Source organism: Perognathus longimembris, chromosome 14, assembly GCF_023159225.1.
Source record: "Perognathus longimembris pacificus isolate PPM17 chromosome 14, ASM2315922v1, whole genome shotgun sequence".
In the NCBI taxonomy this organism is placed as follows: domain Eukaryota; kingdom Metazoa; phylum Chordata; class Mammalia; order Rodentia; family Heteromyidae; genus Perognathus; species Perognathus longimembris.
Window position 1 is genome coordinate 6,618,021 of NC_063174.1, and position 23,147 is coordinate 6,641,167.

Consider the following 23,147-nt stretch of genomic DNA (forward strand, 5'->3'; position numbering starts at 1 on the left):
TTTGCTCTACAAAATGCTCCCTGCCACAATGGATTTACTGCTCTAGCACAAGCCCCAAATGAAGGTCCTAAATAACTGTGGGTGGAAATTTCTATTAAGCCAAAATAAATCTTTCCTCCTTATTTATTTTTGAGCTAGGATCTCCATGCGTAGCCCAGGTTGGCCTCAAACTCTGGACCCTGCCTGCGTTGGCCTCTGGAATGATGGTATCACAGGAATGACCACAGCAAATGCAGCTCTTTGTTCTTCCTCATGTGTATGTGTGGTGGGGAGTACTAGTAGAGGACCTTTAAATTCAGGACCTTGAATTTTCCCCTCAACCTTTTCACTCATAGCTGGCACTCTACCACTTCCAGTATCAGCTTTTTACTGCCTAATTGGAGGTAAGAGTTCCAATTTTTCTGGCTGGCCTAGCTTCAAACCAAGATTTCCTGAGCAGTAAAGACTACAGGTACTCAGTTCTGGTAACTTCTTCTTTAAAATTAAAAGGAGCCCCCAAACAAACACCGAAATATATAGTTTGATACTATTTAAAGCTTGCTAATCTGCTGGGAGTCCTGGAATGTATTTTCTTAAACTTGATCTGCAAGACAGATTCAGAGACATTTTCATATGGAAATTTGTATTCAAGAACAAAAAGGTTTTAATTAATCAAACTTCATAAAGGAAATATATAAACACTACTTCTTATTCTTTGAGATACTGTTAGAAACCTCATTCTTATATCTTACTTACATAACTATCCTAAGGACATGATTTTGATTATTGGCTGAGCTCTGGTGGCTCATGCCTCAAATCCTAATTACTCAGGAGGCTGAGATCTGCGGATCATGGTTGGAAGCTAGTTCAGGCAGGAAAGTCTGAGACTCATCTCCAACTAACCTCTAAAAAAGTTTTAAGTGAAGCTGTGGCTGGAATAGTAAAAAGTCCTACCTTTTGAGCAAAAAAAAACCTCAGGTCAATCAGACCCCAAATTCAAGCCCAAGGACTGGCACACATGCGCGCACACACACACACACACACACACGCACGCACACGCACACACACGCACGCGGTACAAATATTTACAGAAGTACTCAAAATTAAAAGCAATATAAAAATTTAACTGATGGAGGATAGGTTAACATCTATGAAATGAAGTATCTAGCAAAAATTGACTTTAGAGGGCTGGGGATATGGCCTAGTGGCAAGAGTGCTTGCCTCGTATACATGAGGCCCTGAGTTCGGTTCCCCAGCACCACATATACAGAAAATGGCCAGAAGTGGCACTGTGGCTCAAGTGGCAGAGTGCTAGCCTTGAGCAAGAAGAAGCCAGGGACAGTGCTCAGGCCCTGAGTCTAAGCCCCAGGACTGGCCAAAAAAAGAAAGACTATAATCTTATAAGTAATATTGAGAATAAAAGTTATGTCATATATAAAGTCCTTGCCAACCTCACTTTACTCAATTCCTCACTTTGAAAATAGGGATGAGCTTAATATATAACTTCCATAGTCTGTTTAAAGATTGAAGTTTAAGGTTGACCTAATGGGATACCAGAAAACAATATTAGGGGGGAGGAGGGAATGAGGGAGGAAGTAACAAACAGTACAAGAAATGTACCCAAGGCCTAATGTATGAAACTGTAATCTCTCTGTACCTCACTTTGACAATAAATAAGAAAAAAATAAAGAGGAAAAAAATTGACTTTAGAAACATTAAGAAAAATTTAAGCATGAAGTTTTTTCTGAGACTTTAAAACACATCTAGATAATAAGATATTATCAAGGAGAGCCAAGAGACCACAGATCCTGATTTAATCCCATTCCCTTTCACTCATTTCACATATTGTGTACGCCAAATGTTGCTTGACAACAGGGTAGCATGGTTTGAAAGAGCTGAAAAAATAATCAGAATAGTAATTAGCCTAAAAATTTGTTTTTTATGGTAAGCTAAAATGGCACAAATTTAAAACTGCTTTATGTATACAGTGTTGTGTGTTACAGAACTCGGCCTGAATTCAGAGCCTTGAGCTCTCACTTGGCTTTTCTATCATGGATGTGGTCTGCCACTTGAGCTCCATTTGCAGTTCTTTCCTATCATGGATGTGTGGTCTGCCGCGTGAGCCCCATTTCCAGTTCAGCATTTGGCTGGCTAATTGGAGATAAGAGTCTTGGATTTGTCTGCATAAGCTGCCTTCAAACCAATCATCAGATCTTAGCCTCTTGAATAGCTAGGTTTTTAGACCTAAACCACTGATGCCCAGTATTAATTATTTCTAATATTCAAAGAGATCTATTATGAAAAGTTGAATGATACTTCTATTTTAAATTAGAAGTAACATCACTTAATAGTCCAATACTAAGATGAACTACCTCACCTCTTAAAAAAACCTTAATCCTAAAACTCAAATACCTTTTTCTCTTTGCTAGTTAAATCATGCAATAGTACCTTCAAACTCAACATGCACACATTATAAGTAAGTGATGTTAAAACTGAACATATCAGCATGGTAATAAATTGGTTATTGTTTCTAAATATAAGCAAATCACAATACAGTATGAAACGCGTTAAAGAATAAGATATCCTTTTAGTCACATGCAGTAACATAAACTAGCATAAAGTTATAAAAGAAAATGTGTATAACAGGCAAAATGCTCAAAACTCCACTTCTTACTTCAACAGTAAGTGCTTAAGAAAAAACCCTTTACTGAAGGAAAGCTCACAGTTCTACATTATATCTACCTATCACTTTACAAACTAAGATATCTGTCACCAGACAAGGGAATATGAAATGCCTGTAAAGTTTTTTTCGTGTACTATTTTCTCCTTGATGTAGTAAAAAGAAAAGGCCATACTAGTAAGAGTCAATAGCTCGCTCTAAATAAGATTTCCCAGAAGTAGAGGTGTAACTCACGTGGGCAGAGCAGCAGCCTTGACAAGCTGGAGCATAAGGCCCTAGTACTAGGAGAAAGGAAAGGGAGGGAGGGAAACTTCAGGTCTCTGTTTACTATCACGAGTCTGAAGATGTTTTTCATGTGGGTGCTTTGAGTTTGGTTCACAAAAAGGAGATGAATCACTTTTGGGGGAGTATCAAGTGCTCTGTAAAAAGCAGCACTTAACACAGCTATAGTACAGCAGCCAAAATATGATGCAGTGAAAAATACATCCAGGTACCAAACTATTTCTAGCTATTGGCTAGAACCTTAGCTATCATCACTAATCAGTTTCCCGTTCCCCTCACCCCTCCCATGGCTTTTCCTTTCTAGAGTAGTCAAGAAAACACTTGCCCATGAGTGGTTGTTACTTGTGGTCATAAACAGAAATTACAATGAAAACTTTCCTACTCATTTTAAGGATTAGAAACTAAGAAATGTAATCTGGATATGAGTGTAATCTAGATATAGCTTTCATGCTGCACTCATAAAAATAGATTAATATTTCTCTTTTGAACAATCTTAATCTTCTATTTAAAATTCCAAGGCCAATATTCTTATAATTTAGTAAAGTTTTACTTACCTATTTATTTATTTATTTGTTGCCAGTTCTGGGGTTTGAGCACTGTCCCTCTCTTCTTTTTGCTCAAGGTTAGCACTCTACCACTTGAGCCACAGCACCACCACTTCTGGCTTTTTCGATATATGTGGTGCTGAGGAATTGAACCCAGGGCTTCATGTATGCAAGGCAAGCACTCTACCACTAGTCCATATTCCCAGCCCCTGATAAAGTTTTTTTTTGGCCAGTCCTGGGCCTTGAACTCAGGGCCTGAGCACTGTCCCTGGCTTCCTTCTGCTCAAGGCTAGCATTCTGCCACTTGAGCCACTTCTGGCCGTTTTCTGTATATGTGGTGCTGGGGAATTGAACCCAGGGCCTCATGTATGCGAGGCAAGCTCTCTTGCCACTAGGCCATATTCCCAGCCCCCTGGTAAAGTTTTTAAAGCTTAAAAGCTCATTCTTTATGAGTTTCCTTCACCCTCATCCTAAAGTGATTTTTGCTTAAATAAACACATCTTCAATTTTATCCAAGTTTCAATAACACAACAGACAAAGTTTAAAGTTAGTTGCCCCCTTTATGAAACAAAAACAACAACGAACAGAGTTGAAAAATTATTTTGTCAATATTGACATACAAGAAGTATAATAGTCAGAATCTGAACTTACTCTTCACCCCTTTCTTCCCCTTTCGTTCCTTCTTGTACTGTTCCTTCAGTTTACTTATTAGTCCCTGGTCTACATCCCAAACCTCAGCAGTTGGGGACAGGTCATCTTTATCTACATGCAGCATATTATTAAAAGAAAGAAATCAGCAGTTGGCAATGCAAGCTGTGGGCAGTAAACTGTTATAGCTTTACATAATAAAAATGTTTCAATAGCATGTACTCAAAATACTTTAAAGGTGCAGTCTCAGTTTTGGTACTCACAACAAACCAAATGCTCATTTTGTAAATATCTAAACATTTAATATCAACGACAGTTAAGTGATGCTTCATTTTTATGTATTATAAATTTGAAGGCTATTATTTTAATGGACTGACATTAGAAATCTAATGTTACAAAAATAGATCACTGCATCTTTATAAAAATGTTAATAAAATTATTCAGCCAGCATCATATAAGCAAATGAATGAATTACATGCGAATTAATCATAAAAGTGCAAGCTGGAAAGGTCAGTGCCATTTCATTGATGAAAATATTCATGCACCTTCTGTCACACTAGTTTGGCATGCACACGGTAACTGTACTAATGGAGAAGCATTCTAGAATATAATACATACTCATAATTCCAAAATATGCCTCAAATAATTCATACAAAGCATTCAGAAAATCCCACCTTTGACTCCATACTCTACCCAAATATTTCAGTATTTTATTACCTTCTTCCATTGGTCTACAACTAAGATTAGCAAAAAACAAAAATACAATAACAACAAAAAACTCAAATTCCACTGAAGAATTTTTTTACAGTTCATTTTTTTAAGGGTAAGAGAAGCAGTGACAAGCATTGAAAATTAGAAACATGTACTATTAGACCTCTGCTAAAAATGGCACCAGCTATTTTAGATAAATAACTATAATATTAAGTAAATACTTATGCTTGAAAAAAATTAGTAAACAAGAGGAAAGAAGATTTTTCATAAACAGTTAAATTCTTATTTTAAGTTTTTAAGTATCTAAGTATTTTATTTGAAGTACTGAGGGTTTTTTACATCATTTGAATTTCTAAAGCAGCCATGTTATAAAGAACTTTAACACTTAGAGATTAACACCTAGGAGTTTAAATGACTCTGCTGTAAGAATCAATCCAAAACACAGAGGCTATTAATAAATTAGACCGAACAGTAAGGTTTCGATGGAAATGTATAGTTTTTGGTACCAGTAAATTTTTGGTTGTTTTTTTTTTTTTTTTTTTTTCCAGTCCTGGGGCTTGGACTCAGAGCCTGAGCACTGTCCCTGGCTTCTTTTTGCTCAAGGCTAGCACTCTGCCACTTGAGCCACAGCGCCACTTCTGGCCATTTTCTGTATATGTGGTGCTGGGGAATCGAACCCAGGGCCTCATGTATATGAGGCAGGCACTCTTGCCACTAGGCCATATCCCCAGCCCGGTACCAGTAAATTTTTGATAATTCAGTATTTTCTAATTCCATCTTGCCTTCCTGATTTAAAGAATAAAACTCATATTTTAAAAAGTCCTTTTCCCTTATAAACTGCTGCATGTAGCAAATATAAAAATTGTCATACTCAAACATCATTCAGAGATTCATATATTTACAAGCCTTTGAGTTTGCTACAATTAAGATTTTACTCTTAATAGATCTATGATGAGCAGTGGTCAATGTGAAAAACTAAAGCTTTTAATTTGAGTAGACTCAAATTTACATGTGAATCTGAGTATGCCAAAAATAATGTGATCTACAAACTGTGTGCTGTGTATTTTCTGTCTATGTATGTGAAGATTTTGTAGCCAGAATTCTCATTATGAAGCCAGGTGCAGGCTCTGAAGATCCTGTCAGCCTGCAGGGGGCTGCAATAAGGTATTGGGGCCACCTCAGTAGCTCATGAACATCTTAAATAAAGGTAACAACCCTTATTGTCAACTTCTTGAGGTAAATCAAAACGAAACATTTTGAGGAAATACTTTTTGCATCTGAAACCAAAAGCATCATTTAACTGGCACAAAAATTTTTAAGAAAATTAGAAATGTTTATTTAAGGTAGCCAAATTGTACTCTACAAGAACGTTTTAGTGAGAATGAAGCTGCAAATAGCTGCAAGTACATTAGCCAAAGTGAGTGGAGTGAAAAAGCAAAAGTGAAAAAAAAAAAAAGATAAACTTAAGAAAAAAAACAAGTATTTGCAAGATAATCTCAAATCTAGAAAACAAAGGTCAACTTAAGGCAGTGCAAAGAACAGGTTGGTGAATGAATATATGCACAAACAATATCCTGAAACTTGCCTGGTAAGTAACAGCTGATTTGATATTGCTTATAAGAAATAGATAAGAGGAAAAGGGAAGAGGCAGCATAATCTTCTACATATTAATCTTGTTTTAAAAAATCTAGGAGGGAGGGGGAATACCAAGAAATGAAATTGAATCAATTGTGGGAATTCTTGTCTAAAAGAAAATAAACATGCACAAAAAATAAGTTGACTCCTAACAATCAAAACCACAAAAATATACAATTCTAAGTATAGCACAAATGTGCAACATTTTATTTCATACAAATATTGAACAAACCCCATGTATTTAAATATAGACACTCAGGCACTAATTTTATTTTGTACTTCTACATGTGTTCATTTACCATAGTTCCAAAGAGTAGGAGAAATTAAATACCCTTAAAATATCTAGTCTCCATGAGGGGAAAAAAAAAGATGCCAACTAAAAATTTGTATTTTAAGAACATATAATTACTAATATTCAACTCTATCTAATATAATCTTACCTAACATAGATAATAAAGAAACAAGATTTCCAAGAAAAGATTTCAAAAGTTGGAAAGATTTAAAATTAGAGAAAACTAAAGGATGCTAATATACAAAATTAAAATTTGTACATAAATGAGGGCTGGGATGTAGTTCAGTGGCAAAGCACTTGCCTAGCAAGGTCAATATCCTGGGTTCAATCCCCAGTACCAAAAAAAGAAAAAGACAAAAAAAACACAGTTAAAAATTACATAAATGATGTAACTATGGGTTAGTACTGTGTTATATTAAAATAAAGACTTTTTTTTCTCCCTTGGTGCCAGTCCTGGGGCTTGAACTCGGGGGCCTGGGCACTGTCCCTGAGCTATTTTGTTCAAAACTAATAACGTTCTACCACTAAGCCACAACTCCACATGTGGTTTTTTTGGGTGCTAAATTGAAGAAAAGAGTCTCAGGAACTTTCCTGCCTGAGATAATTTCAAACCACAATCCTCAGACTCCTTAGCAGCAAGTGTGAGCCACCTGTATCCAGCTAAAAGATTTATATTAAAAATCTGTGCTCTTTAAGCCAAAATTTGAATTTAAATATTATTTGCTCATTTATGCTAGAAAATGTTAGCAAATTAAAGAAATATAAAAGGGATGTTTATACATTTTTTGTCTTCAGAAAAAGTAACAGAATACTTGTTGAATAGAAATGATGAATTTTACAACACTACATAGGTGTCTAGAGCTTTATCCTTATATAAAGGAAGTACTTGAACCATTTTGGACTTTTCTCCATCAAAACTTAAAATGTGAGGATGGGAATGTGGCTTACTGGTAGAGCGCTTGCTTGCCTTGCATGCATGAAGCCCTGGGCTTAATTCTTCAACACCACATAAACAGAAAAGGCCAGATGTGGTGCTGTGGCTCAAGTGGTAGAGTGCTAGCCTTAAGCAAAAAATAGCCAGGGACAGTGCTTGGGACCTGAGTCCAAGTCCCAGGACTGGTAAAAAACAAAAACACCAAAAAACTTAAAAATGCTCTAGGGTTTTGCTGTCATCCTAAAGTAAGAAAAAGCCTTGTCAGTAGTCTTCCTTTACTTAAGGAGAAATGTTGAGAATGAAAAAGAAATGGATGCTATTCACCAAGTCCTCTCTTAAAACTGATTGACAGGAAGACGACCAATTAGCTATACATACTGACATTTCCCTACTAAAGAAATAATGCCATTTCATTCTAATCAACTTCCTGAATCTTTGCTAATCCTTTTGATTAAGAGTTAAACGGGGCTGGGGATATAGCCTAGTGGCAATAGTGCCTGCCTCGGATACACGAGGCCCTAGGTTCGATTCCCCAGCACCACATATACAGAAAACGGCCAGATGTGGCGCTGTGGCTCAAGTGGCAGAGTGCTAGCCTTGAGCGGGAAGAAGCCAGGGACAGTGCTCAGGCCCTGAGTCCAAGGCCCAGGACTGGCCAAAAAAAAAAAAAAAGAGTTAAATGTCGGGCTGGGGATATGGCCTAGTGGCAAGAGTGCCTGCCTCGGATACACGAGGCCCTAGGTTCGATTCCCCAACGCCACATATACAGAAAACCGCCAGAAGCGGTGCTGTGGCTCAAGCGGCAGAGTGCTAGCCTTGAGCGAGAAGAAGCCAGGGACAGTGCTCAGGCCCTGAGTCCAAGGCCCAGGACTGGCAAAAAAAAAAAAAAAAAAAAAGAGTTAAACGTCTAGTAACTTTAGATGATGGGACTAGGAATGGAAATATAACAAGATTTAGCTAAACAGATCCTCAAGGAACTAAATTAAATAAATATGTAAATATATACTTCTACGATTATAAATCATTCAGGAGAAATGAATATATTTCTGAGTTACTAGAAAAATATATTTTTAACATTTAATGGACGCATACAAAAATTAAAATAATAGTAAAGATTTCATCGTTTCTTTTGAGCAAGAACAAAGCATATGGTCATTTTCAAATAGGTAAAAAAAATTCATTAAATGTAGAAATTGTGTAGTTCAGGCTTTGAATTATGCCTCTATAAAGAAAACTACATGTGCTTGTATTTCCATTCTGAAGATAAGTGAAAATCTGAAAACGAGGCTTTGAAATTATAAACAATGACGATACTGCTAATAAAATCCAAATCTTTTGAGTAATTGACTCATTGAATAAAAAGTCAACACTAAATATATATATGTTCATATATATATTAGGTTTGTCACCTGCTATTAGCAATTTTCAATTTCAACATTTTTTTTTAACCTAAGCATGTTTCTTATCACCAAAGTACTTAAAAAAAAATCTTCTTAAAAGTAATTAAATAAGCCAAGTAAAGGTGGCTCACAGCTGTAATCCTAGCTACTCAGCAAGCTGAGAGTTCAGGGTCCAACTTTGAAGCTAGTTAGGCAGAAAAGTCTATGAAATTTTTATCTCCAATTAACCAAAAAGTCAAAAGTGCTGCCATGGCTCAAGTGGTAGAGCAATAACCTTGAGCACAAAAGCTCAAGGTCAGCACCAAGGGCTTGAGTTCAAGCCCCACGACCAATACACACACACACACACACACACACACACACACACACTCATCATATTTAAACTTTTATGTACTAAACCTTCTCCAATAAAGCTCTGTAAATACACTTTAAGTTCTACAGTCCTATTATTTAAAATGCTGCTATTAAACAATGATTGAATGAACATCAAGAAAAACTTGCCAAGAAAAACAGACTAGACATCAGCTATTACCCTACAATAGTTATGTTTTTATTGTATTTTGTATTGTTTCTTTTTTTGGTGTCCATAAGGGCTGGAACTTGGCTGCGGGTTCGTGTTTGGTTTTCTTGTTCACAGCTCATACTTTTTCATTTGAACCACACCTCCACTTGCAAATTGCTGGTTAACTGGGAATGAAGTCTAGTGGATTTCTCTGCCCAGGCTGGCCACAAACCACAATTGTCTCAGTATCCTGAGTAGCCAGGATTGAAGGCATAAACCACAAATGCTTGGCTTCTAGTGGGGATTTACACTCAGTACAGATAGAACTGTTTCATTCATGACGCTCTGGATTATATGTCTCCGAATTATACTGAGTAGGTATACTTGGAAATCATAGTCCCTACCATTTCAACACGGAATATTACATGTAATATTTAGTAGTCTCATTCAATTCTGCTTAATATGGAACTATCAGTATTAGTGACAATAAATCAGATAATTCCTTATGTGTTTACTAAGAGTTAAATTCTCTTGAAACCTAGATTACCAAATTAATAATGGAAACGTTTAAAAATGAGTAATGCTAAAGGCAAAGAATTTCAAAATCAACTTTAAATCAAGATGAATTTCAAAAGCAGTATCTTTACCATTTTAGTTACCAATCTAAAAAAAAAATCAAATACCTTGAGATTTAGTCAATCCACTTTCCTTGCTCTTATTTTACCCACCACCATACATTCAGATACATACATCTACATACATTGTTTAATTACAATCCATCTTGAAAAGTGAGATTTCCTCCCACCCCCAATTTCTTTTAAATCACCTCACCCCATTCTGTGCCATCTCCTGAACTCCGTGCTTCTCCAGCTCCTTCACCATCTTCAGCAGTCACTAAAAAGTCAAATTCCTTCAACGCCTCCTCAGTATCAGGATCATCAGCTAGGTCAGCTGCTAAACCTTCATTACCTATCTGTCAAGAGAACATAATCAAGAATTAAGTTTTATGCTGTTTTAAAGGGCTCCTTTAGTGTTTGCATATAGAAAACAGACACCCTCATCTTTAAATTACTGTACCAAAAGCTTTACATTTACCACCAAGACCATTTGTATGATGTGATCTAAGCAACATGGCACGAAAATGGCTGCTTGCTGGCTCAGGCCTCTAATTTCAGCTACTCAGGAGGTGAAAATAACAAGGAATTCATTTTGAGGCCATTTCATACAAAAAGTTACCCGCCACCTCAACATGTAAGCCAGTGTGATGGTGCACACCTGTTAATACTAGCTACTATATGGCTATATGCATAGGTAGGAAGATTGCAGTCCAAGGCCTATCTTTGGAAAAGAAAAAAAAAAAATCATAAGGCAAGGGGAGTAAAAGAGGGGCATATGGATAGATGGTAGAGCATCTGTTCAAATCCCAGTACCATCAAAATAAAATAAGAAGTGTGTTCATTTCTCTACTTATGGTAGATCTACAACTAGATATCATTAAGGAAATCAGTCGCTCACATTCTGACAGGTTATGTTGAATTAACATCACACTCTGAGAACTGCCTACTTTGGTCCATCGGTCACAGGAATACAATATAGTAATTAATTTAAACTCATACATACAAAAATTTAATAGGTCTTTCCTATAAAAAATGTACCAAAGAATCAAAACCTCTATTCACAACAGTTACGTTGCACACATATGGAAAGATGAAAACTGTTTCTGCAGACTGGACGCTTTTGAGGAACACTGTCAAGCTTTCCACATTGCTGTAAAATTCCAAAGCACCACAACTACATTTACTCTCTTTTAACATAATTTAAATATTAAACACTTGATAACTCACAAATGAAATGGATAGTATACTCTACTTTGACCCTGTATAGATAACTCCAATCACAAATGAAAATGATTATTAGGTTATAAGCAAATTAATTTTTAGTAATCCTTACAAAAGAATGAGAATGGTTAAGACATATTTACAGTCCACAGATTAGTCCCTTCACAGAGTTGAAATGTCCCCATTGCAGGGTTAGCTAACTGATTACCTTATGTACTCTACATGAAGAGTAAGACTTCAGCAGTGATTTTCAATTGTGGCAGCAGGGGCTGGGGATATGGCCTAGTGGCAAGAGTGCCTGCCTCATATACATGAGGCCCTGGGTTCGATTCCCCAGCACCACATATACAGAAAATGGCCAGAAGTGGCGCTGTGGCTCATGTGGCAGAGTGCTAGCCTTGAGCAAAAAGAAGCCAGGGACAGTGCTCAGGCCCTGAGTCCAAGCCCCAGGACTGGCCAAAAAACAAAACAATCAATTGTGGCAGCAGTGGAAAAGCTATGGCTCAAGTGGTAGAGTGCTGGCCTTGAGCAAAAGAAGCTCACGAAGAGTGCCCAGGCCCTGAGGTCAGCCCTATGGACCTGGGGAGAAATGTAAAAAATCAATTTCTTACTTTATGTTTATTCATTCTATGTTTATCTTTTCCTTCTGGGATGCCTTCAATCATGTCATTTTCCTCTTCTTCATCACTGTCATCAGCATTTTCTAAGAAATTGAATGTCTCAAGAACATCACCAGAGGGTCTGTAGAAAGAGAAAAAAATAATTGTAACTTCCTCAACGAGTGATTCTTCCTTCCTATTTTAACTTTCTTTAAATGTGTGTTTAGCTATCAAATTCAGGGCCTCAAATGGCAAGGCAGGCACTCTACTTACTACTAGGGTCACTATACCTCAGTGCTCTGGTTCCTATTTTGAAACTACTTGAAGGAAGCTACACAGATTCAAAAGAAAACAGACTTATAATGTATTGCCTGACGATCTGACCCAAGAAAAGAATACTTTCAAAGATGTATATTCTATAATTAAAATTAAAGTATTGCTCTATATTGAATGAGTTTCCCCAAAATTTACTGTCCAAAATATTTTAGTGCCATTGTCCAAAAAGTTTACCATGACAAAATAAAAACTGAGAAGGGCTGGGAATATGGCTTAGTGGTAGCCAGGGCTTAGTGCTTGCCTAGTATGCATGAAGCCCTGGATTCGAGTCTCAGCACCACATAAACAGAAAAATCCAGAAGTGGTGCTATGGCTCAAGAGGTAGAGTCCTAGTCTTGGGCAAAAAGAAGCCAGAGACCATGCCTTGGGCACTGAGTTCAAGTCCCAAGAATGGGGAGGGGGGAGAAGGGGTTCTATCTCATAGAGTAAACTCTCTCTCCTTCCTCTTCATGCTCCCAATTCACTTGTCCCAATCTCATTTACAGTCATTCCAGCAGAATTTCTATAGACAGTGATATTTAAGTGGAAGTTCCTATGCTAGTTTTATTTTCTTTTGCCACCTATTTATTTACTGTCATTTCTCATTCAAAAAGGCAAACGAGTTGGGTATTGGTGGCTCACATCTGTAATCCTAGCTACTCAGGAGGCTGAGGTCTGAGGACCATGGTGCAAAGCCAGCTAGGCTGGCTATTTCCAATTAATCAGCAAAAAAGCTGGAAGTAGAGTGGTGGGCAAAGTGGTAGAGTGCTAGCCTTGAGCAAAAAAGCCTGGAACAGCCCTCAGGCCCTGAGTTAGGAGGGGTGATGGGGGGGGGGGGGGAGAAGAAACAGAATAAAGAACCTACATATAGCAGGTATGGCCCACACCTGTAATCCCAGTGTTTTAGGCAGAAGGAGTATTATATCTTTTTTTTCCCAGTCCTTGGGACTTGAACTCAGGGCCTGAGCACTGTCCCTGGCTTCTTTTTGCTCGAGGCTAGCACAATGCCACTTGAGCCACAGCGCCACTTCTGGCCATTTTCTGTATATGTGGTGCTGGGGAGTTGAATTCATGTATACGAGGTACATGAGGCAAGCACTCTTGCCACTAGGTCATATTCTCAGCCCCAAGGAGTATTAGTTCTAAGCTAGTGTGGGGTAAATAGAGAAACCCTATATCAAATTTAAAAAGTTTAAAAAAAAAAAAGCAGGCTAAGAATGTGCTTGCCTAGCATACACGAAGCCCTGGGTTCAATTCCTCAGCACCACATAAACAGAAAAGGCTGGAAATGGTGCTGTGGCTCAAGTGGTAAAGTGCTAGCCTTAAGTGAAAAGCAGCCAGGGATGGTGCTCAGGCCCTGAGTTCAAGCCCAGGAGTGGCACAAAAAAAAAAAAAAAAAAAAAAAGCACAAGAGAGCCATACACAAAGTAGACATGGGTACAACACATCAAAATGATGTTGACATGAATTAGATTCCTCAGGAAATTTTTAATCAAATCAATAAAGCTTCACCAAGAAGGCTACCAAGGAAGCAAGCACAGAAGACACTGGCGGGATCTGATGAGTAAATATTCTTTTGTGCAACAATTCAGTCTGTACTTACCCTACCCTAATGTTTCTCATCTGAGAATTAGTACAAACAAGTCATACTTCTTATGTGTGGACTGAGCAATCAGAAGCTGTGGCAATAATATCGTTGAAAATGCACTGATTTCATTTTTCGAGGACTAACAAATCTCGTTTGTTTTTTTTTTCAAACCATTAAAATCAATGTTCATGTGTGAGTAGATGTGCTGCCATAATTATTGTTGAGCTACCTGATATCTGTCTTTAGAATACTAAATAAATATAATGTTCTTGTCTCATTTGCTCATTTTTGTCCCCACACTCAATGGATGTATTTGCCCCTACAATGAAGTCTTACCTTGAATAGTCTTACTATTTTAAGGAAATGCTTTGTTTCTCCCATGCAACCATCTAGATTGAGGCTAAACATTTTCTTATTACTCTGTTACCAGACGTATTTCAAAGGCACAAACAGGAGTAGCTGCTTTGTTTGTTAGCAATAGAATGTTTGTTTTCTACTGCTGTTGGCAATAATGCACACCTTGAAAAACCTTACCACATGGACTTGGAAGCATTTGGGAATTCTAGCAACACAATTGTGAAATATGAAAAGACACAAAATCAAACCTTGCCTCTTTTTTTTTTTAAACAAATAAAACTAGTACATGTGCGTAAACTGAGTTCTTGTGTGCTCCATCCTTTTCTATTTCCGACCTGGACAAGCTATGAGACCTACTCTAATGGTCTGTTTTTTTTTTTAAAGGGTGAAGTTTTTTTTCTCCTTAAAGGTATTCCATCTGGCTAGTTGCTGGTGGAAACACCTATAATCCTAGCTACTTAGGAGGCTGAGATTTGAGGACTGCGGATAAAAGCCAGCCCGGGCAGGAAAGTCTATGAGACTCTTATCTCAATTAATCAGCAGCAGATCTGAAGTGGGAAAGTGGCCAAGTGATGCCATGGCTCAAGTGGTAGAGCACTAGCCTCGAGCGAGCTCAGGGACAGTGCCTAGGCCCAGATTCCAGCCCCATGACTGACACCCACACACACACAATGTTTTTCCACCTGCAAAGTTGTCTTGCTTTATTGACCAAGCAGATCAAATGATAGGGACAAGAGATAAATTCCAACTAATCCTTGCCCATAAAAAACATGACTGGAAAGTTTTAAACATAGTTGTTTCTAATCTGATTGGGGGGGGGGGGGAGTTGGGAAATGCTGGTTATTGACATATCTATTTTTGGTTATTATGAGAAATTCAGGCACTTAAGACCTTGAGATCAAATTAAATTAGACTTAGCTAGACGTGGGTGGTGCTTGAAATCTCTAGCTGCTCAGGAGGCTGTGATCCAATCCAAGGATCACTGAATCCAGCCTGGGCAGGAAAAGTGCATGAGACTCATATCTCCAAATAACCACCAGAAAACCTGGAGTGTTGCTGTGGCTCCAAGTAGTAGAATGATAGTCTTGAGAATAAAAGAGCTCAGGCCCTGAGTTCAAGCCCCACAACTGACAAAAAATAAAATAAAAAATTCAGATGAGGCCAAAGTAAGGTTGGGAAAGCAAAAGACTCAGTGCATTTTCTAAAAGAAGATCACAAATTTAGCCCCAAGATTCTAAGTAGAGTAAAATGTAAGAATGACAATTGGAGGTTCAAAGGTAACTGAGAAAATTACTAAGAAGTAGCACAGCTGCTTCTAAGAGAATTGTATTCCAATTCTTCCCAAATTTGCTTGGCTTGCTTTCTCTCCTGACTGACACTCTACAACTAAGCCATGCTCTAGCCAGGCTTTTTGCTGGCTGTTCCGAAGATGGGAGTCTAGCAAACTTTTTGACTTGAGCTGACCTTAAACCAGATCATCCAGTTACCAGCTTCTTGAGTAGCTAATATTACAAGTATGAGCCACTGGCATCCAACTAGTTTTTTTTGTTGTTGTTCATTTGTTGGTTTATTCGTTAAATAAAGCCTAACTGGAGCCCAAGCACTACACAAAACTTTTATTATTTTCAGTCTGTCTAAATAAACACTGTTCATTGTAGTGGTAGAAAAGAATTACAGCATACTGAAAGTACTCTAGCAGAAATTTTAAACAGTTGCATTACCTATGAATTACATAAAATTCATCTCAAATCTACATTTCAATTCTATACCTGTTTCAGAGCTAGAACAATACTCCTAACACAAAACTCACGGATAAAATTTAAAGAACCTAAGTACTAAATTTATTTGTCCAAATTTGAGTAGGTGAGTGGGTGTATAGGAGTCTTTAAATATGAGCTCTGCCTGCTTAAAAACTGTGAGGGGCTGGGAATGTGGCTTAGCATAGAGTGCTTGCCTAGCATATACAAAGCTCTGGGTTTGATTCTTCAGCACCACATAAATGGAAAAAAACAGAAGAGCTGTGTCTAAAAGAAGTAGAGTGCTGGTCTTGAGCAAAAAGAGCCAGGGACAGTGCTCAGGCCCTGCGTCCAAGCCCCAGGACTGGCAAAACAAAAACCCATGAGAGGGCTATGTACCAATGCTTCATTCTTATAATCATAGTTACTCAAGAGGCTGAGAACTGAAGATTGAAGTTCAAAGTCAGCTCTGGTAGGAAAGTCCATGAAACATTTAACTCTAACTCCTAAAACACTCCAAGTGGAGTTGTGGCTCAAATGGTTTTGTGCCAGCCTTGAATCAAAAACCTAAGGAATAGAACCCAAGCCAGAGTTTGAGCCCTAGTACTGGCACCAAAAAAAAAAAAAAAAAGGAAAAACGAAATATGGCTTAGCGGCAGAGTGCTTGCCTAGTATACACAAAGCCCTGGGTTTGACTCCTCAGTACCACAAAACAGAAAAATCTGGAAGTGGCACTGTGCAAAAAAGCAGCTCAGGGACAGTGCCCAGGCCTGAATTCAAGCCCCAGGACAGGCAAAAAAAAAGGGAGGGAGGGAAGGAGGGAAGGAGGGAAGGAGGGAAGGAGGGAGGGAGGGAGGGAAAGAGGGAGGGAGGGAGGGAAAGAGGGAAGGAGGGAGGGAGGGAGGGAGGAACAAATAGCTGCAGAAATTTACAATGTCCATTGCTTAAACACACTGTTAACGTACAAATACAAACCATACCTTTTGATTTCTTGTCCTTTTTGCTTAGGAGAGTCACCACCATTCAGGATTTGTTCTAAATTCTTTGTTTCTACTGATCCATTTGGTTCTGAATTTGACAGTCCAAGTAATGACCTTACCCGTTGAGACCGGACATCTAATATTGTATCTGTGTAACCTACTTCCTGAAGATACCTATAAGAGAAAAGTAAAGATACTAAACTCTACATACTGTTAACACCTCCCAGGCATAAAATTATGGACACCATAAGACTTTTAAAAAATTCGTAATCCTACAAATTACACATTTTCTTTTCTATCTTTCTTCTCTACAGACTAGCCTCTGTACTAAGTGAACAATACCAATTACAAACTACAATTTAAGGTAAGGAAACATATAAGAAGACTAACATTGATTTTAGGCCAATTATTTCAATATCTAAATCCCTACCACCTTAAAAAGCTTTTCAGAGTATGTATGTATATATGCATGTACATATGTATACACAGACAGACACACACATACAAAACTTTCTGGTCTAAAAAGTAGTAAAAAATAAATAGAACTGAAGCTTAGAACACTGTGACTTGCTAAGTTCTTAACCAGAGATTGATAGATAAGCTAATTCTCCTTCTAGGATCTCAGATTTCATAACATTTTTCTAATTCTGTGGTGTCTTAATTTTCTGCCTATCTAAACCAGGGTAACCTAGGATCCAGATAGGACTAGAAAAAAAGACAGATAATAATGACATGTAGTAAGTTGTGAATGACTTTTTATATTCAAGTATTTAAGAGGCTAATGAAGGTTGTAAAGAGAAACCTTAAATACTACTAACAAACAATTTTTAAAAAATTTAGGTCAAGGGACTGGGAATGTGGCTTAGTGGTAGAGTGCTTGCCTAGCATGCATGAAGCCCTGGGTTCCATTCCTCAGCCTGGCCAAGAAAAAAAAAAAAGAAAGAAAGAAAGAAAAAAAAAAAAACTTAGGTGAAAGCGAAAACAGAGAAACTGATTAGGAAACTAACAAAGCATGCATAAATATGAAGAGAACAAACAAGAGAAAAGTAAGTATAAAACCTTTTTGACTTGATACACTAATGAAAGTGGCAGTAAAATTAAAGTTGGTATATATTAAGGATTCTAGACAATTTTCAGGTTTCTAACGTAGATGTCTAAGTAACTGTTCCATTCACTAAAATGGAGAATAAGAGTCAGAAGCAAACTGGTTAGAGTTCCTATCAGACAAAGTATATGGTGTCCATTTACAAAAGTCAAATGATAGTGTTATTATACACATGGGTAAGATAGGTCCAAAAACTCAGAAGACTATATGAGTCTCTAACAGAGACTGGAGAACAAAAAAAGCCAGTACACGCGCACATGCACGCACTCTAAAGGTCACAAGAGTCCACCTCAACCAATGTCTAGGTGCAATGGCACATAGCTGTCACCCCAGCTAAAGGGAAAAGCACAATGGCTGGATGCAGTGGTCTAGTCCTTTCATCCGTGACAACAGAGAAAGAAGAATCACAGCCCAAACTCATCAAGTGGGCATAAAGTAAGGCCCTACTTCAAAAATAACCAAGATAAAAAAGGGGCTGCAGATGTGGAAATACCACTGTAACTAAAAACAAACAACAAAGGTCTACACATAAAATTCAGAAGAGACTAGACTGGAAATACAGATTTGGGTCACTAGTATTTGATCACTGTCATACTTTGAAAAATGCTTAGTTTGCATTTGTCCCACCCAAATAGCTTATGTCTTCTGTCTGGGGGACTTGGGTTCCCGGATGGTAATGCTAATAGAGAAGCTTCAGGAAATTTCAGGAGGTGGGCCTAAATGGAGAAAATGGATTGCTGCTCCTTGAGGGCATCTTACCTCTGACCTCTCCATGGCCTGTCCACTTCCCCATCTACATGCTCCCAGTGCCATGCTCTGTCTCCACACCAAAACCTGGATCCATGTGACCACCAACTGAATATTCCCAAAACCCTGACTCAAAATAAGTCTTTCCTCCTTTTACTTGGTTTCTAACATGGATTTTGGCCATACCAACGCAAAAGTAATGAATAATACTTTCTTTGAAGCCATGGATTTTTAAGTGTAGTCATCCACATAACAAGCCTAAGAAGAGAAAGCAATGCAAATACAACATGTAAAGGAAAGAAAAAGAAAAAGCCAAAGAAAATTCAAGTACTTAAAAATTAAGGGAAGGAAAATAATGCTTTGCTAGCAAGTACAAGTCCGTGAGTTAAAACCCCAGTACTCCACAAAAAAAAAAAAAAAAAAAAAAAGTCAAATCGCTCAAGGGGTCAAATATGAATTCAAAAAGGTAGCTAGAACATGCTGCAAGAGCAGTTTCAAGGGCATGGCAAATTAAAAACAGACTTAAAACAGGTATGGAAAGTACAGGTGAGGCTCAGTCAGCCTTCAATAGAAAAGCTAAGCAAGCAAGTGCCCTGAGTTGAATCTCCAATACCAGCACAACTTAGCTCCTGGATGAGAGGTATGATTCAAGTGATGAAGCACCACCAGCTGTGATTGAAAAGCTGAATGACAGTGGGAGGCCCTTTATTCCAGCCCCACTAACAGAGCAGGAAGGAAAAAAAATGAGGAAACACCCACAACTAAAACAGCTACAAACAAGAAGGAAAACTATAAAGGACCACAGAAACTACTCTTACAAAGTTTGGCTGCAAACACAAAGGTAAAGAGAAAAGTAAAGAGACAAAGCATATATTCAGGTAATGAGATTAAATATTTATGAAATACTGTGCAGATGATTTTACTACCCAATCGTCTAAACAATGCATTCCTCTTTAGGAAGGAAACTCCTCACTAGTCTAACACCTTTGGTTTTAATGACCTGTCAGGGTCCTCTCTACCCCAGGTAATCATTCATAAGCACTTATCTGGTCCATCCACACCAATTCAATCTTCCTCAGAAACTGATTTTTGGTGTTTTTTTGTTTTTCCTACAGATGAACAGAACAAAGCTAAAAAGAGATGGGCAGATTATACCTGGATAGTTTCAGTCTCTAAAAGGTCCTGAGCTACCTGACTTCCTGACAGTAAGTTGATCAGAATTTCCTTGAGTTCTTGTTACCCAATTGGCTTCCAATTAAAAAAAAAAAAGTTCTTTTGTTCATTTTTTTGTGTATAGAGTATAGGAACTGATAGAATAAAAGTTTAAATTTATTTGCAGAAAAATGAAAGCCTTATTTTTAGTGAAGGAGAACTTTAAGTGCTCTGCAAGGGAGAATGGGCTCACTGTACGAGTTTAGTATATCCACTGAGGACAATAGGAATGGGAAGTACCAAGCTGAAGGGAAAAGGCTCTCTACAATGTGTAGATAGAAACCATGACGATACCGATCATGATATTCTGTGACCTTTAAAAGTTAAGAACAGAAGAAACAGAAGAAACAGAAGTAAAAGTAGGTATAGTAGTAAAACTAAACTAGGGCTGGGATTTTATAGGTAAGTATAATAAAAATGACTGGTGGCAAAGGAGTGACCAGTAGGCAGTACCAAAAGGCAATTAATAATAGAAAAGAAAGATGAATCATGGGATCTAAGCTGGAGCTGAGGAAAAAGAAGTACAGCAACTATGTGTAGAAGAGATAAAAAGAAATGCTCAAGGACCTAAAAACATAAACAGGATCTGACAAAGTATTTCCAATATAGCAATTATTCATATGATATCAAAGCTTCCTCAAAAGTTTCTGAAAAATTTCAGATAGCCAGGCTAAATTTATCCTCTAAGCTAGTTACATCCTGACTTAAGAGAAACCAAATATGTAAATTTTGTAGTGACATAGTTGGACAGATCTAGAACAATGAACTCTATACCGTTTCTTTCTAGACTTCAAGGCACTCTTCAAGGGACTCTATCCCACGCACACACACAAAAAAAACAACCCAAAATACAAAAGCTCAGAAGAAACAAAACTTTTAAATGATGGTTTTATGTGTAAGTTAACTCAATATAAGCACTGTTATAACTATTTTATTATTATTAAAGGATACTGAAATAAACCATTACTCACTGTCTTAACAGCTGTCTGCCTTGCTTCCATGTTAACTGGCTATTCTGAGGTGCTGTGGGAGCCTCTGTATCTTTGGTTTCTTCTAAAAATGAAGAATAAAAGTTTTACATACATTTCAACTCTTGAAAGTATTACCAAGGTTTCTTAGGAATAAGTTCCAAATAAATATATTTAAATATTTTATACAGGATTAAAAAATTCAATTGAAGAGTTATTACGGATCCCCCATTTTTAACGTTTGCTCTAGTAATTCAAATCCCTGAGGTGAATTAACTATTCATCTCAAAATTGAGAAAACCCAAATATACTTTTATTGCTATAGAGATTTCAAAAGTCAAAAGCCCAGATGTTGAAATAAAATATTATTTATTTAGCTATAAGAATTCTGCAATGTCAAATGTCCTTGAAATTAAAAAGCTGCACCATGTCAGGTACCAATGGCTCAGGCCTGTAATCCCAGGTACTCATGAAGCTGAGATCTGAGGATCACAGATTGAAGCCTAGAAGTTTGTGAGACTCCTATCTCCAATTAACCACAAAAACAACAAAAACACCAGAAGTGGAGCTGTGGCTCAAGTGATAAGAGTGCTACCCTTGAGCCCTGACTTCAAGCCCAAGGACCAGGACAAAAATAAATTGAAATAAAAAGCTCTATCACATAAGCTATTCAAAACAACTATTGGATACATGTAACAATATTGAATAACTGAGTTTCTATCATTAGACTTTAAATGCACAACACAAGACTTTTTCTACACAATTTCTTACTGTCTCTTTTTATAGTTAAGGTTAACCCAGGGCCTCAGTGTTCTACAATTTTAGCCACATTCTCAGCCCAGTCTAATTTCATTTTTAAAACAGAAAGTTAAACAAGAAAAACCATTGTTTATGATATGATCTTACTATGATAACCTAGGCTGGCCTCCAACTTAACATCCACCTATCTTAGTTTTGCTGGTGTTACAGGAACGTATCATCATATCCAATTCAGAAAAAAGTTTTATAATAGGTAAATAGTAGTTACTTTATTCTCAGATAACAAGGTATGTGTATTTTAAAAAAAATTTAAGTTCACAGCACACAACATGTGTAAAGCTGTAAGATCAATCCCAGCCCTGAAAAAAATGCAAAGTTTTAAAAATTACAAGCTTTAACACATCTAATTTTTTTAATTAAAAGAATAAAATTTAAAACTACTTTGAACACTAAAAATAATGTTTTCTCATAATTTTTTTATTAAAACGAAGAAGAGAAGTGGAGAAGAGAGGATCTTGGAAATTCAAGCCTCCCACACATTGAGAACTGAAGAATGAATAGTTAGGCAGGGGGTAGAGCTCAATGGATCAAGTGGCATGACCAATATGTGCAAGGCCAAAGGCTCCATCCTCAGGACAAGACAACAAAAGGAACAGTTCCGTTACTAAGCTCCTAAACTTTCCTCCGTCACTTTATTGGTATTTAAAATAATCTACAGACATTATTTCTCCAACACTAACAATCTCTTGGTATCTTATCCATCCCCTGTACACATGCAATTCTCTGATCTGTAGAAATAATTATTTCATTCTAATAGTCTCCCCTGCTTATTTTTCTACTTATAACATTTATATTTTTAAAAATAATGTATCATAGGGCTGGGAATATGGCCTAGTGGCAAGAGTGCTTGCCTCCTACACATGAAGCTCTCGGTTCAATTCCCCAGCACCACATATATGGAAAACGGCCAGAAGGGGTGCTGTGGCTCAGGTGGCAGAGTGCTAGCCTTGAGCGGGAAGAAGCCAGGGATGGTGCTCAGGCCCTGAGTCCAAGGCCCAGGACTGGCCAAAATAAGTAAATAAATAAACAAAACAGGAACACACACACGCAAAAAATAATATATCATAATCACTGGAGAAGTATATGTCTCCATTTTGTTTTTGGCAGTACTAGTGTTTGAACTCGGGCCCTCACACTTGCTAGGCTGGTGTTCTACCACTTCAGCCATGCTTCCAGGCCTTCTTTTTTTGGGAAGGAGGAAATACAATGCTTCAAAACCTAGTACCAAAAAGTTATCTACTATACACTGGAGTTTCAGTCTTTTCTTTCTGCCTA

At 37.5% G+C, this 23,147-nt stretch overlaps 1 protein-coding gene across 4 annotated transcripts in view; it reads right to left on the reverse strand.

The window, feature by feature from the left end:
• The window catches only part of Strn3 (striatin 3), an 83,944-nt gene that overhangs the window by 23,543 nt on the left and 37,254 nt on the right, over positions 1-23,147 (reverse strand). For 2 of the 4 annotated variants that reach the window (XM_048362195.1, XM_048362197.1), the window contains exons 4-8: positions 21,057-21,138; positions 17,022-17,195; positions 12,058-12,187; positions 10,440-10,581; positions 4,138-4,248 (exon numbers count right to left, since the gene is read on the reverse strand). In XM_048362195.1, the coding sequence (XP_048218152.1) occupies positions 4,138-4,248; positions 10,440-10,581; positions 12,058-12,187; positions 17,022-17,195; positions 21,057-21,138 (639 nt within the window). The remainder of the gene's footprint in view (positions 1-4,137; positions 4,249-10,439; positions 10,582-12,057; positions 12,188-17,021; positions 17,196-21,056; positions 21,139-23,147) is intronic. The other 2 variants (XM_048362196.1, XM_048362198.1) reach the window with 1 other exon arrangement.